The sequence below is a fragment of the Penicillium waksmanii genome (genome assembly GCF_028829765.1).
Source record: "Penicillium waksmanii strain IBT 27052 chromosome Unknown utg000005l:1.0-5232799.0:1.0-5237142.0, whole genome shotgun sequence".
NCBI classification, from domain to species: domain Eukaryota; kingdom Fungi; phylum Ascomycota; class Eurotiomycetes; order Eurotiales; family Aspergillaceae; genus Penicillium; species Penicillium waksmanii.
Genome location: NW_026643252.1, coordinates 2,655,495 through 2,671,100, shown reverse-complemented (window position 1 = coordinate 2,671,100; position 15,606 = coordinate 2,655,495). Strand labels below are relative to the sequence as shown.

At 48.9% G+C, this 15,606-nt stretch overlaps 5 protein-coding genes across 5 annotated transcripts; 2 read left to right on the top strand and 3 right to left on the bottom strand.

Annotated features, from left to right (window-relative positions):
• Positions 1-388: 388 nt before the first annotated feature.
• Positions 389-5,582, top strand: N7481_005892 (bifunctional ATP-dependent DNA helicase/ssDNA endodeoxyribonuclease DNA2; the record flags this gene model as incomplete). Its single annotated transcript, XM_057265111.1, is given in 6 exon segments — positions 389-1,990; positions 2,047-2,142; positions 2,201-2,695; positions 2,748-3,009; positions 3,066-5,263; positions 5,280-5,582. The coding sequence occupies 6 exon segments, from the start codon at positions 389-391 to the stop codon at positions 5,580-5,582; spliced, it is 4,956 nt and encodes a 1,651-aa protein (XP_057122831.1).
• A 1,156-nt stretch (positions 5,583-6,738) lies between these two features.
• N7481_005891 (uncharacterized protein) lies at positions 6,739-7,521 on the bottom strand (the record flags this gene model as incomplete). The annotated part of the gene is made up of 1 exon (XM_057265110.1): positions 6,739-7,521. The coding sequence occupies one exon, from the start codon at positions 7,519-7,521 to the stop codon at positions 6,739-6,741; it is 783 nt and encodes a 260-aa protein (XP_057122830.1).
• A 568-nt stretch (positions 7,522-8,089) lies between these two features.
• On the bottom strand, positions 8,090-9,695 carry N7481_005890 (ribonuclease P protein subunit p40; the record flags this gene model as incomplete). The annotated part of the gene is made up of 7 exons (XM_057265109.1): positions 8,090-8,375; positions 8,425-8,758; positions 8,814-8,954; positions 9,026-9,127; positions 9,202-9,264; positions 9,355-9,499; positions 9,552-9,695. 7 exons carry the CDS (start codon positions 9,693-9,695, stop codon positions 8,090-8,092), a joined length of 1,215 nt encoding a protein of 404 aa, XP_057122829.1.
• A 746-nt stretch (positions 9,696-10,441) lies between these two features.
• N7481_005889 (uncharacterized protein) lies at positions 10,442-11,741 on the top strand (the record flags this gene model as incomplete). The annotated part of the gene is made up of 3 exons (XM_057265108.1): positions 10,442-10,575; positions 10,642-10,954; positions 11,067-11,741. Coding segments are annotated over 3 exons (1,122 nt in total), but the record flags the coding sequence as incomplete, so codon positions are not given.
• An 883-nt stretch (positions 11,742-12,624) lies between these two features.
• On the bottom strand, positions 12,625-15,586 carry N7481_005888 (putative C6 transcription factor Prf; the record flags this gene model as incomplete). Its single annotated transcript, XM_057265107.1, has 8 exons — positions 12,625-12,829; positions 12,892-13,379; positions 13,448-13,696; positions 13,759-14,250; positions 14,313-14,832; positions 14,893-15,181; positions 15,297-15,407; positions 15,469-15,586. The coding sequence occupies 8 exons, from the start codon at positions 15,584-15,586 to the stop codon at positions 12,625-12,627; spliced, it is 2,472 nt and encodes an 823-aa protein (XP_057122827.1).
• Positions 15,587-15,606: the final 20 nt, after the last annotated feature.

Here is a 15,606-nt window from a genome sequence, read left to right as displayed (position 1 = left end):
GCGATTTTTCCTTGTCCGCCTTACATGCCTGAAACCTCAGGTGTCAGATGGCTAGTTAGTTAACTAGTTAGTCGTTCTTGCCTGACAAACCTGGCAGCCAATCGCGACGCGCGACATCCCAACGTACTCCGACGCGTTTCCCCCTCCCTATCAATGCTTCAATTGTCAACACTAACAAGACCTGTCTGTAATATCTCCGGTATTCTGATCACAGTCTTTTTTGGAATACAGATCACACCCAAATTAGTACGTCTTTTCATCCAATTGCTGACCGCGAGCTCTTGTTCCATTGCTCACATTATTTGCCCAGGGCTGAGGTCTCGAGAATGCATCATTATCCACTTTAAACACGACCTCGGAATACCCTGGAAATCATCCGACCACGAGCATGTCGACAAACAACAACTCATATCCAATCTCCTCCGGCTCACGTACAAAGTTGAATGAATTCCGCTTTCAAGAGGAGGAGACTGTTTCCGACCAAACGACCTCGAAGGACGGGACGAAGCCTGTACATGGGAATAAAGAGAATCAGAGTTCATGGCTGAATGGCGTGGTGGAACCGACTCATATGTCTCCCGATAAAAACAACACATCCGCAGAAGCTCCTGCGACTGAGCCTCGGCCGGCCAAAGAATGCCCGCAGACACCAGGCAATCGGATCCCACTTGCAGACCTAATAAGCAATGCTGAAGACTCCTTCGACCCAGCACCAGGCCCAGAAGTGACTCCTGTGGACCACGTTGTCTGGCAGCATATACCTGCGAGCTCAAACCCTGATACTTCGTCCCAAACACCTGGCGGCCGTCGAAAGAAGCGACGGCACAGTTCATCTCCTGCCGGTTCCCCTTCGCACGCGAACTCGAAGAAATTAAAAGAACCCCTCGATCTCCAATCCATACAAGCTTTATTCAAGACACCCCAACACGATCTTGCGGCAGAGCTGTGGAATAACTATATGGACAAGAATATGGCTGGTGGAGCCGAGGACCTCCCTCCGAACCGTCTTGCGAACCTTCTCTCCTCGTCTCCTCAAACCCCCATTTCGGGGAGAACGAGTCGGGATTCGTCGGGCTTGAGGCGATCCATCAGTTGTGCTGCCGAATGGCCAACATCACGAGCGAAGAGACGGCGATTCAATCGACAAGAGCAGGGCTCTGGTCGAGGCATATTCTCCCGCACTAGTAGCAATGTTTTAGTCTCGGGTCGAAAGCAACCATCGCGGATTAACTTCCTGCTTGAGACCATTGAAAAAAGTCTTCATCCGCCCCAGCCAGCCGATATGGGCCCTCCTGGCTCCTCTCCACTACGACAACGCGTGGATGCCCAGCGATGCCGCTCCTCGTCTCCTATAATCGATCGTAAAGGTTTGGGGAATGCTGGTGCCGAACAAATACCTTCCGTTCCAGAGAATGATCGAAACCCCGCCAATCCTACTGATTTCGAGGGCGACTCGTCAGACTTTGGAGATGACGACCTCGATCAAGATCTCATGGACTTGGCAGATGCCTCGGCGGACCCTTTCGTCGATTCGGCCGCAGATCGGAATGAGTTTGACTCATTCGGTTCCTCGGCCTGGTCTAGCTTTGCTGCAGACAAATTACAACCGAAGCATCCCGCGCAGCCACCTATAATGAACAGTAAACCGCCAACTGTTAATAATCTTATGAATAATGAAACCAAACCTGATGATTCTGACGACTTTGATGACGACTATGGAGATTTCGATGACAACTTCGAAGAGATTCTTGCAGAATGTGACGGGAAGCAGGAACATATCGATTCGTCTAAATCCGCTACCTCCAAACAGCATATTGTCGAGAAGTCGAATTCTTCAGCTGCAGCCACGGCTGATAGCAAACGGGGCAAATCACCGAATATACCAGCTCAAGACATTGAAGCAGCGTCGTCCGAGGACGAATTCGGTGATGACTTCGACTTGGATGCGATAGAACAGACCATGAAAGAAGCAGGGCCGGACGGAGACCATGTTTGTTACTCTTAGTGGACCCCCCCTAGTTATATACTAAGACAGCTCAACAATAGAAAATGAAGGGTCGACAAGCCATCAAACGTTACCAAGTCGTGGAGATTGCGCAGAGCACGTATGTGACTCCGAAAGGACGTACACAACCCGAGCAGGTCCGTTTCACTCTGTCTCCTCATACCCGAAATACGAGCTCAGCTGACGAGCTAGTAGATGCTCTCTGTTGAGGACGAGAAGACAAAGGCTCGGAAGGTCATCATCCTGAGAGAGTCATGGTATGACACTCCTTGCAGCAAGGACTCGTATCTTCATTTGATTGGAGACTACGACTTTACCGGCTGCTGTGTTGTGGATAACACCAACCATATGGTTATCCTTCACCCTGATCATCTGATATCCGCCACAGTGGTGGCGGATTCGATTGACTGTCAACGCCGTGCTGTTCTCCAAGATCGCATCAAAGCATTCGCCCAGCTGGAGAAGCCGCAAGCATTCGGTGTCTTCTTCCACGAAGTTTTCCAGGAAGCACTGAAGGCCAATCAATGGGACATGGTCTCTTTGAGATTATTGGTCGAACGTGTCCTCCTAGGGCATATTGAAGAGCTCTATGCAATCAACATGAGTGTCCAGGAAGCAGTTGAGGAAATCATGGGGAAGATTCCAACAGTTCTAGCTTGGGCAAAAACCTTCCTGCATGCGAACCCGCAGGTAAGTCTGACATTGAATAAATAATTGAATATTGTACTAATCACACCAATAGGCCGATTCCACTGTGGAGGATCGCAACAGTGCAAAACTCAACTTGAGCATTAACAAATTGCTTGAGGTTGAAGAACATGTATGGTCGCCAATGTATGGACTCAAGGGAAACATCGATGCCACAGTCCAAGTCGCGTGCCGTGATAACGAGGGGACTAAGAATCTGGTGGTTCCATTGGAGTTGAAAACCGGCAAACGGGATACAAATCAAGGCCACAGAGCTCAAACAGCCCTGTATACCCTTCTTCTCTCCGATCGATATGGTATGACTCCCGCTCCTGGCCGAAATCCCAACGCTTTTTTACTAATATCGCGCAAGATATTGATGTCACTTTCGGTCTCTTGTACTACCTTGAGACCGCCAGAACGCTCAGTATTCGGGGTGTTCGGCACGAGCTTGTTCAGATGCTGCAAGTGCGCAACCAACTGGCGGGGTTCATCCGTGAAAGAACGCAACTCCCTCCAATGCTCAAGAAGGCGCGTATGTGCAATAGGTGCTATGCGAAAACGCCTTGCCTTATCTATCATAAGCTCGCAGAGGGTGGTGACGGCGAAACAAGTGCCCTTGGTGATGATTTTGAGGCTGCGACACAGCATCTAGGTCAGGCAGATCGTGACTTCTTCCGCAAATGGGATGAACTCCTCACTAAAGAAGAGGGGAATTTGGTTAAATTCCGACGAGAACTATGGACTCTGCTCAGCAATGAACGAGAGCCCCTCGGTCGTTGTTTCGGTGATGTGGTCATCGATCCGCAGTCTGCATCCGAGGAGAAGAACGGTTCAAAAATCAATCGCTATCGTTACACTTTTCACAAACGACAAAAAAATCCCAACTTCTCCTTCGCTGAATCACAGATCTCCGTTGGTGAGCCAGTTGTTGTCTCGGATGAAAAGGGGCATTTCGCCCTCGCGAATGGGTACGTAGTCCACGTCAGTGCATCCCATATCACTGCTGCTGTCGATCGGAAACTACACGATGCTAGGTCAAAAACAGCTGGGTTCGATGCCAAGACAAATCAGTCTTTCAAAGGCATTATGGAAGTTGAAAGTGCTGGACAGTCGGCCCTGGAGGACCCCAATGAACAGGTCATCTATCGAATCGACAAGGATGAGTTCAGCAACGGCATGGCTCTTGTTCGCAACAATCTTGTCTGCATGATGGACAAGGATTTGTACCAAGCAAGGCATCTCAGACGACTGATTGTTGAGGGTCAAGCTCCCCAGTTCAAATCGTCATTCACTGCATACGCAATTTCCGGCTCTGATAGTCTCAACGTCGATCAAAAGCAAGCAATCGACAAGGTCATGAGCGCCAAAGACTACGCGTTGGTTCTCGGTATGCCCGGAACTGGAAAGACAACCACCATCGCTCACATCATTCGGGCTCTCGTAGCGCAGGGGAAAAGCGTTCTCCTCACTTCCTATACCCACACCGCGGTCGATAATATTCTGCTCAAAATACGCGACGATGACATTCGTATTCTTCGCATTGGTGCCGCCACCAAGATCCACCCGGATGTTCAAGAATTTGCCGATTTGGCAGCAATCCCAAAGAAAACCATCGAGGAACTGAAAGATTCATACGAAAAGCCCCAGGTTGTTGCAACGACTTGCCTTGGTGTGAACCATCCCATTTTCAACCAGCGCATATTTGATTATTGCATTGTCGACGAGGCATCGCAAATAACGCTACCGGTCTGCTTGGGGCCGATTCGCATGTCCAGGACTTTCATCCTTGTGGGTGATCACTACCAGCTTCCTCCCTTGGTGCAGAACAAGGCAGCTCAAGAAGGAGGATTGGACGTCAGTCTCTTCAAACTACTTTCTGATTCCCAGCCAGACTCTGTTGTCAATCTGGAGCATCAATATCGCATGTGCGAGGAGATAATGCTACTATCAAATACGCTCATCTATTCTGGTCGTTTAAAGTGTGGCACCTCGCAGATCGCTGCTCGCTCACTCGAGATACCGAACATCCATGCCCTTGATAATTTCCACTCGGCTGGCTTCGGCTCTTCACTTGGGCAAGGAATGTGTATGGGTGCAGACCATGGGCGCTGCTGGCTCCGGGATTTAGTGGATCCATCTGCCAAAACTCTCTTGGTGAACACTGATCCTCTTGGCTCCGCAGCTCTCGAAGCTGCACAGGGACAACGGGTCGTGAATCACGCGGAGGCCGTTTTATGCTCTCAACTTGTAGAGTCATTCATCGCCAGCGGGATATCAGCTCAAAACATCGGTGTCATCACATTCTACCGCAGCCAACTCGCCGTTCTCCGACAGACTCTTCGGCGATATTCGCCAGATCTTGAGATGCACACCGCAGATAAATTCCAAGGCCGTGATAAAGAGGTCGTCATTCTCAGCTGCGTCCGAAACAACCCAGAGAATCATGTCGGTGATCTTCTCCGCGATTGGCGACGTGTTAATGTTGCATTCACACGTGCCCGCACGAAGCTTCTTGTTGTGGGTAGCAAATCGACTCTCCGTGATGGTAACGAGCTCCTTTGCAAATATGTTCGTCTCGTTGAAGGCAAGGGCTGGGTCTACAATTTGCCCCCCAGATGCTGCGGAAAATCATACGTTCCAATCAGCCGCCTTAACTTCCACGCAATACCAATCCCCCGAGACCGGCAAGAAACATGGTTCTGGAAAGAAAAATCCCCCGATCGCCAGTATAAAGTCGCCGTCACGCGAGCCACTTAGCCCGTTGGGCTCTCGCCAGCCTACAGGTGTCCGCAAACCCTTAAAGAAGGGCACTAAGATCTTCAATGGAAACACTGTTGTTGGCAACAGACCTATTCTCCAAGACTTGGTTAATGATGTTTTTGGCTAGCTTCATAATGATCCTCAATCTGTTTTCTTTTCTCTTTTATAACTTGCATAGGATACTGAACATTGCATGGCTAGCGAACAAACAAATGTGTAGCATGCATGAAGCTTCACCAGAGTATTGAGGGTATGATTTTGTTTGCATTGGCGTTTATAGGTACTTCATGGGATCATCATTTGGCGTGTGATCAACCTTAATCAATATTACTATACTTTTTGTCAACTATATCAACTTGGACCTTGGAAGATATTGAAATTAATAGTAGCGTTGGCCTCGCTATCCGCAGTATGCAACTCATAGTTACATCGTTTCTGCTTTAGTCGCGGAGGCTTCAAAAGGTTCTTTTACAGATGGTCCAAGTCGATAAACAGACTCGGAGCGGTAAAATTTCGAGGGCATTTTAGCTGGCAATCACGCAAAATCGTGGCCACACACTAGCTCTTCTATGACAGTTTACAATTATATGTCTTGATGAATACTACAATGGAACTAAAAGCAGTTTCAAACAAGATTCATTTCGAGTCAAGGTGTTATAAACAAATCTCCTTCTTCCACCATACAGGCTTGTAACTTCATCATCACTTGACTCAATACACACTCGATCCTGAATTCACAATTTCGGACAAGGCTCGAAGAATAAAGATACACTGAGCAATTCCAAAGAACACAATTCAAAATTCAATATACAAAAAATACTTGACGGCACATTGCCCTTTTCCAGGCTTTAAACGCCCCGGTGTACACTCCAGAGCAACTACCCCATTCGTAACATAAAATAAAAATGATAATGATAATAATCGGACAGGAAGCAGAGAGAAAAAGGACCTAGAGACGGATTCTCATCGATACAAGAAGGGAGGCTGCGACAAAAGATGGGAATATAAAACAGCTCTATACCCTGCGGACTCTCCCATCTTCAACTCTTCGAGTTGTTTTCCTCTTTTGCTCCTTGGGCGCATTTAAATATATCCGCGACCCATCAGGCATGTACACCCATCGGCCATGGTTTTCGGGATTGGCGAAAAAGTTCTTAGCAAATGTGTTGTCGAATTCGTAAGTTCCTTGTGCCGGAGGTTGGGGGTTGGACCGGGGCTGGGGTCTAGGCTCAGCTGGGGCTTGCTTTTGTGCCCAGTTGGGATCCTGCGGGGTTTGAGGCACGTCAAAGTGGCCATTCGTCGGAGGGTGTACCCAAGAGTTCAGCTGGGGGGAAGATGGTATTTCTTGGGGGGGCATAAGGACAGGGTTGTTGCTGAAGCCCTTCTGGTTGCCGAAGTCCTTGTCGTTGCCAAAATCCTCGTGGTTGCTGAAATCTTCGTGGTTGCTGAAGCTCTTGTGGTTGCTGAAGCCATGATTGTTTCTCAGGCCATTCTTGTTTCTGAAAGTCCTGTTGTGGTTGAAGCTTTTGCTGTTGAATACCCGTGAGACGTTCTTGTAGGATGGACATCTGGACTCGAATAGATGCCTCTTCCAAGTCGCGTGTTGACTGGGGTAAGACTGGCTCCTGGGGTGTCTTGAGAAACGCAGACATGGGCATCGGTATAGGTAGAGGCATAGGTACATAGCAATCCGGAGTTGGTGGGGATGGGAATGATGGGGTCTCTGAGGCCTCTCTGGTGGTATTTGAAGGCTCGTTAATGGTCTCCCAGGGCTCGGTAATGATGGTCTTCGAGGGGTCGGTTGTGAGAATCTCCGAGGGCTTCGTGGCAATGGTCTTCGAGGGCTCGACGGTGGATCCCAAGGATCCATCCATATAACTAGTAGGAAGGAAGACGCTTCCTTCGGCGCCTGTGTTCAGGTTCAAGTCGTCCAACTCCTCATCCCAGCAGAATTCCTTGAAAAGATCTTCGATGCTCATGGGCGCACCTAACGTTTCGTCCAGACTCGTATAATGATCGGATATGTTGCTTTCGCTGGAAAGCCCGTGGACGATAGCGTCACTCATGGAGGGAAAGAGCGAGAGTATAGCGAAAATGAATGAAAAGTGGTGAGAGTGAGAGTGAGAGTGTGTGAGAGAGAGAGAAAAAGTGAGAGTGAACGTGAGAGCGATAGCGAGCCTGTTAAGCAATAGACAAGCAAGAAGCTTTTGTGTATGCTATATAGACTTTAGTGAATGACGAGAGCATGAAGAGGGAAAATAGGAGCAAGTAGAGAATGCTGGGAGTCAAGTAAAGTAGGTGAAGGATGACGACTTCATGTTTGGTCCGCCGACTATTTTGATATCGGAGACCGTCTTGATATTGGTGCCTGCTTTAATGTCAGAGTAGTTGAAACCCTGGATACATAATTAACTTGAACCTAAGAAAGGATTTTTTTGGGCCTCCCTTTTCTTCTACCGTTTCTATCATAATATATAGCCCTATGCCGTATCTCCTTTGATTTTGTTACGGTTGGGCGTGGGGTTGGACGGTTGTGGTTTCCGACGGAGGAAGCGCCTGCGTGGCCACTAGCACCAGGCTAATGGAATTTTGAATTAAGTTGGATTGAATAGTTGAACACCTGGAAACAGAGTTTCATGGGCTGTTGAGGGCGGAAGCGCCCACAAACTCCCAGCAAATAGCATGTCGAGTATTCAGCGCAGAGGCTTCACAGTCTTGAGTCTCTGCCTCTGCCTCGGTCCCTGTAGTTGACGACAGTATATTTGGGGAAACTGCGATGCTAAAACCATCTCTTCCCTCAACGGCCTGCCTGTCCAATGCCGATGACGAAATCACAAACCAAGAGGAAGGCTCGGCCGAAGTGAGCTTTGCCGTAGATGACCTGCCGCCGCCCAATTGGGCCAAAATTAGTATTTTCGCGCTCCAAGTTCGTCAGAGTATGGGAACTTGAGGCCTCCATGGCCACTCACATGAGAGTCAAGAAAAGCTGCATTGTCCAAGCTGATGAAATGAAACCACGCCATTTTAAGCTGACCAGATCAACGGTATCGTTTTTATCAAACTCTGGTACGCTGTAGCGACTGAGATACGAATCGACTGAATCTCCGGTAGAGATACGGGGGGATCCAAGTTGAACCATGGCAATCCATTCGGACAGTGCACCGCATCTATCTTGCATTTCTGCCTCGGGCATCTCTTTCGATACTAATTTTTGCAGAGGTGGAGTCAGGACACCCTCAAGCTTAGCTTGGGCTGGTGCTGATTCAAGAAGCTGTGGGTGAAGACCCTTAATAGGCCTAGATTCTTTGCGCTTGTCAGTATGCCAGTCGTCAATCAAAGCACGATTGGATAAATTTACCATCATCCTGGCTCGCAGGATCTAAGTCGCAGAAGAGCCATGTCAGAGACTGGTTCAGAACATTTTTGAACGCCCAGACAATTCGCTCGAAGCCCTTTTTGCCATGCAACATTGAGGGTAGTCGAAGGTTCAGTTCAATCACTAGTGGCAAGGTTAGATCAAGGCCGCCTTGGTAGTAACGCCTTTAAAGGGAGAGGCGACCCGAGACATACAAAATCTCTCCTTTTCATGCTTCCTTCCACCACTGCGGATGGGCTTTCCGTTCAGCCCTGTGCGCTCATATATTTCTTTTCCCAGTTCGATTTTGCAAATCCCTGAATAGTCCAACAAGGTCAGTCTGTAAATCCCGTGACATAAAATTTGATTACAGACTTGGGGAAACACTAACCCTCGCGTAGGGTGAATACGGTATCCGAGCCTGAACGGCCTTCAGAGATCATGATGACATTTCCTGGAAATAGTGTTGGCCTTTGAATTTAAAAAGCTTGGACGATCTATAGCAATACCGGGGAGCAGGTCTTGCATAGCAGAGAGAAAATACCAGTTTTGACATATGTGTTGAAGAAATCACCCTCGAGTATGTCAGCGGGGGACATGAATACTCGAGAATACCGAGGTTTGGTCAATTTTGCATCTAATGATGATTGAATGCTGGTATAGACTGCCTCTGGAAGAATAACCTCAACCTACGCAAGATTGTCAGTCTCATGAAATGAGTATATGAAAGGGTTCAATTACCGTGTGTGTCAGAGGGTGATTGAGAATTGCGGAGAAGGGTGATTTCTTGCTTGGGATCTGCTTAGGATCCACGAACGCAGGCAGTTGAGTGACCGTGGTGAAGCATTTTTCGCGTTCAGACGCGCCGTCCTCGAAATCAAACATGATGCAGGAGTCCAACAGTCAGGGTCAAGAGGTGCGCGGTGATATTCGGTAGGAGAAACCTGCGGGATAGTGGGTATGGGAAGTAAAGGTAGGGTAATGAAATTTGAAGTTCAACCAAGTTGGACTGGGGAGCTCGGGAGCTCAGGGCGGGGAGCTGCTTATCGATAGGCTGCTCGGCCCTGCTATACATAGGGTAACCCTAGGTAGTTTACTTCTGGAACTAGTTCACACACTGGAAACAGATGGAAATGGAAATTCAAGACCTTGAAAAAAGGAATATCAATCTCATAATCGGTAACTGGCATGCATGACTTGTACCTGAACAGTTATAAGCAGTTAACTGCTGGTGACTAGTACTAACTACTAGTTACTAATAGCTAGCAGTAGCAGTCTCTATTCGCTTCAAGAGTTCAGGTTCCAAGGAAGTTGTCTTATTCCAAAGCTGTACCTAGTTATATTATTTCATGATATACCCCTTTGAACTAGTTTCCAATTTATCCAATAGATCCAATCTCTCATTGACCCTTCTTTGTGACACTTGATGCCTGAGGCGGTAATATGCTCTCCGCTCTCCGCTCTCCGCCCAGTCGGTGACGATCTTCGACGTGGTTAAGTCCGCGCTCCGAAATACTCAATACTCAATACTCAACCCTCTGACGTTTACGTTTACGCTTGTCGCTGATGCAGATATATTTGGACTAGGGCACCAATTGCTAAACCCAAAGAAGCAGTCACCAACTCCATAGGACTCGGAGCTGCCAGCCATGGCACCCGCTCCGCGTCGTGATCTCCTCGCAAAGGAACATTTCGCATTCGTCTTTGGCAACGTCAAGACCCAAAATTACCAGGATCCTGCCGCAAAAGGCCCTGGATCACACACGTATGTCCTCTGTCTCGCGCCAGAGATTGGAATCAGCCGCTCATAATACCTCTTCGGGACCGACAGCATCCGTACACTAGCATGGAATCCCACCGGCCAGCTGATTGCGACTGGCTCCGCTGACCGCACCTTGCGCATTTGGAACCCTGAACGCCCTGCTCCTCGATATTCAACCGAGCTCCGTGGTCATTCGGCGGGTATAGAGAAGGTCCTATTTAACCCCGTCCGCGACGCTGAATTGGCTAGCTGCTCGACAGACGGCACAGTGCGCTTCTGGGACGTGCGTTCCAAGACATGCGTGAGCCGACTCGACGTTGGCGGCGAAGCCTTCACCTTATCCTGGTCTGCCGATGGCAGCACAATGGTCGTCGGAAAGAAGGTGAGTATGCAAGCAGCAAAGCAGGCAGCCTCGGAAACCCAACAACCCTGCAGCGCAAGGCTTCAGCTAACCCGAGCTTCTCCCCAGGATGATACTTTGATACCTATATCAGTTCAATCCCCTTCATCCCCCCCACATCATCACCGACGGAGGCAATGCCACCAGCCTAAACTCCTACTCGGCTTCCAAACCCGGCACAACTACATACACAGCACTCGCCCCCCACCCTCAACCCGTCCAAACCAATGCCACCACTTTCTCCCACCACGTCGCATTCCCTTCCTCTCCTGACCTACACCTCTTCGCGACAACTGGCGACGGAACCGTAAAAATAATGTCTTACCCCTCCTTCGATATCCTCCACACCCTCAACGCACACACCTCAGCCTGCATGGCCGTCTCCCTCGCCCCAACGGGCCGGTACCTCGCAATCGGCGGCAGCGACGCCTTAATCTCGCTCTGGGATACAACAGACTGGATCTGTCGCCGGACGCTATCCAGCGAAAACGGCGGCGGGATCCGGGGTGTTAGTTGGAGCTTTGATGGTCGCTTCCTTTGCGGTGCTTGTGATGAGCTTGGCTGTGGCGGGAATGGTCTGGAGATTTTCCATGCCGAAACCGGTGAAAGCGTTTACACTATACCCTTAACCGGCATGAATGCCGGTGTTCCTGCCGTTGCATGGCATCCTTCTCGCTACTGGTTGGCTTACTCAACTACCAATGACGGCCCTGGTAGTGGTGGCCCTGGTGGCTTGAAGATTGTCGGTGCTGGTGGTGGTAACCTCTGAAGGAAGCATACATATATAGTCCTGTGTTTGACTTTGCCGGTGATACCAATATCTGACTGGCGATGGTCCACTGTTTTTCTACCTTGTTTCGCTGCCTATAACTGAATCTTCGAGATGAAGACGGAACCATATTGAACCAAAGTACGGAGAAATATCTGCTGATCAAAAACAACGTGGAACCAATAATTGAAGCTTTATACAATATATACAGTAGAATACTACGATTATTACCACCTTTCACAGAGTGCGATTAAATAGGTGCCCATAGTATAATAGTGGTGATACCAGGCCTCAAGTCTTCAATTATGGGATACGGCCAGCTAGGTACTAGTAATACACAGTTGCAATATCTGATTTACGAACGGCATCTAGCTTTGAGTCATAGTGTAAAGGTTATATCTTGCGTATTCTTCATCTTGATTATCGTAGTGATATCAAAGTGGCTTTCTCTCGGAAGTGATGGCCACCGTGATAAACCAAATTAGAGAGTGGAGAATAATTACATTAAAGGACATCGTCATCATCAGGTCGTTCAGCCCACAACCACAATGGTATCGAATCATCAAGCGTGCTTGTATAGGGCGAGGCTTCGCTTTGTTTGAAGCTCATAACCTCGGGGAGAGGAGAGAGGGGGGAGAAAGTGGAGATCCCTCGTGAGAATTGAGAGCAGTCGTATGAGGTTCTCATATGCTTTCCCTGGGGATTTTGTTTCTGGCTTGATCCTGCCGCATCGAATGGGCGGTATGATATTCAATCAAAACGTCATAATCATGGTGATGCCGCGCAGGTGATTAGCCATCGGCTATGTGTTATGTTACAAACGAAGGTTCCGGAGCCACAATGGATTATGATCCTTCAGGCTGTAGACTTCTTTCATTTTGCATCATGATGGACGCCAGTTCTCCCACCCGGGACCACTGCCGTTATTTTCCAAGATCTGAGCCCACTGGGCCTCGCTCAAGGCGTCAACGTTGAGACTGCTCAAGTCTACATTGCTCAGACCGGGATTCGTGGCCGACATATCCCAACCCGGGGTTTCGGGATAGGTCCTACCAGGGGCGGTATCTCCAAGAGAGGTGTTACTTCTGCTGGAGTATATGTGCCCGGCAAATGAACTGAGGTCCGGTATCGCTGGAGACTCGGCACTGACAGGAGAGATGTGAACGGAGTGGATATTGTCGAAGGCAGAAGATTGGCTCTGTTGGGTGGAGGCGGAATTCTGCTGTTTCTTTCCGGGGATGGGTTGTCGATTCCAGACATCGAATAGGATGTGTTCGACGATGAGTTTAAAGTTGAAGGGGTAGGATGATCGGATGGTGGATTCCTGTCACCAAGCCCACCGAAATCTGGAGAAAAGTCCATGTCCATGTCCACAATGCCCCCTTGGCCGATGGCATCAGAGTTGATAGCCGAGGCTCGCGCGAGCGAAGTAAAGTGCTGTGCATTGCTACCAGCACTTCCAAGATCAGAATCAACGGCCCCCTTGTCTCTATAACGGCTGGGCAATGTGGTAGTTCTTCGTGCCGGGCCGGTTTGGCTTGTGCTATCAGGTTTTGATTGGTCCGGGGTTCCAGGGCGGGTCGGGTCTCTAACATCGTAGATGGAAAGACATTCTGTCCTACTCGGGCAATATGATTGCTAGATGGGAGAATCATAAGGTTAGGCTGAAGATATAAAAGTGATAATGAGAAAATAGCCGAACTCACAATGACTGCGGCAGTGTGTGCAGAAGTATACTTTCCATTTTCCATGGCCTTTATTCCAGTGCCTTCAAGATCAACATCCAGTTGAACGAGAAATGACTCGGTCAATGGGTTCTTGTTTTTCATCGCGTTGAGTGCGGAAATCACGAATTGCAGTGAAGAGTAAACTGTTGAATCATCCGGTCGCGATTTAAGATACTGTACAAAGACCCTGGCTGATATATAGAGACAAAATGACATGAATGGGTTCAGCTGAAATCGGTTAGCTCAGAGTTCTGGAAATTCCCCAAATAACGATGACGGCCCAAACTTACAATCGTCAAGTCAACATGGCTGACCATCTTCATGATGCTGGATATCTGATTTGCTGCAACAAGACATCTGCGTTTACTCTCAGTCACAATTTGGTTCGACATTTTGTTCTTCTCAGCCTTGAATATTGCTGCTTGGTGAAGACAAATGGTGGATGTGTGAATGTTCATGTTGGCAAAAATGACATTTACATCGTCCATGCCACCCGGAAGACGAAGGTGGTCAGGCAATGAAAGTGCGATGTGAAGAAGAATATTATCATGGCTTCTGTGTCGTTTCCAGAATTCCCCATTAAGGTCATGATCATTGTCTTGGGGCTGCGGTCGGTGGATATGGTTCAGATTGCGACCAAAAAGATTTGCCAGCACACATACGTAAGCAAACGGTGCTAATGTGGTGACACCCTCGCCAGCGATGATATCAGATAGACTGAGCGTGCGCTGTGGCTTGCTCTTCAAAAACGCCTCCTCGGACGCGGGAAGGTTGGTCATGATCTAGCTCCAGTTAGCAACTGTGGTCCAGTATCAATAGAGACAGCATTCAGGAGATAACTCACATCATTCTCATCAATAACCATGGGCCAGCCAGTACCAATACTGGCATACCTATCTGTACAGAAAGCCATCCAGAATGTGCGTCGGCGCTCCTCGCGCTCAGTCCAGTCCTTTGGTGGAAACATGGATTGCTTCACATCAAGGCCAGTACCATCCAGTCGGTTCAGACCCATCATAAGCGCCAATCTGGCTGCCTTTCCGACACTTAACCATGCTCGTGGGAAGTAGATCATGCGAAATTCATATGAGCCAATGAGGATCCAAGTCTGACAATGCGAAAGGGTGATGATGTTTTCTCCAAACCCTTTCATTTCATCCATTTCAGCATATTTGCGGGCGCGGTGGTAAAAATGATTGTGTAATCCGTAGTATTTGTCACTGATCGACGCTGCGTGGCACCAGATCATATATCGGAGGCAGATGGGCGGGCGCATATGGGGAGCAAGATTCAAATTGGTGAAGTATCGAGGTCGATGCAGGAGGGGCAGCATAGGCTGGATCTTTTCGAAATATATACTCTCTCTTGAAGTTACAATCTTTTAGCATGATGCCAAACTCTTATAAGGTGTATAGCCCACTTACAGTTCATCAATGACATCCTGCATCGGAAGAGGCTCCTCTAACCCCAAACCAATCATATCCCACTGGGGGTCGCTAGGAAAGAACATTGGGTTTGGCTGAGATGCGGTAGCTTCGTTTGCAGAGGAGGGTATTGAGTTTCCCAGGTCAGAGCCTAGACCTGAGATTTCCGGTAGGACGAGGATGTTATCGTCTGGGAGGGGGGCCGTGAATGCATTCTCTTGCGGCTGAGGGGGCGAGGTTCTTGGAACGGGGTCACCATCTTGACCTTTGAGTAGCGTCTCAACCTGGGCTAATATATTGACAATCATTAGAACAATATTCTTCTCAATTTTGCGGCGACTTCGGCTCTGTGACTGGTTCATGGGCAGGTCATACCTAATCGCGCTTCCAGCTGCTTCACGTACCCCCGCTTCGGGCCACTCTTCTTGCGTATTTCATCGTAGGAACATTCATGGCCCAAGCGAGAGCAAGTTCCACAGCTGGGCCGTTTGCCATCACACCGAAGTTTCCTGCGCCTGCAGACGACACAGGCTATGCGCTTCGGGCGCGGTACATAGTTGCTGTCTCCCGGCGCACCATTCTCAGCGGAGAAACCGTTATCTGCGATTGCATAATCTGCGTTCGATAGGTTGGATTCGGTTTGGTATTGCGACGAGGAGCCTTGCGAAAAGGCGGAGGGAGGAAGATTGTCCATGGCGGGCGCGATCGCCAGCA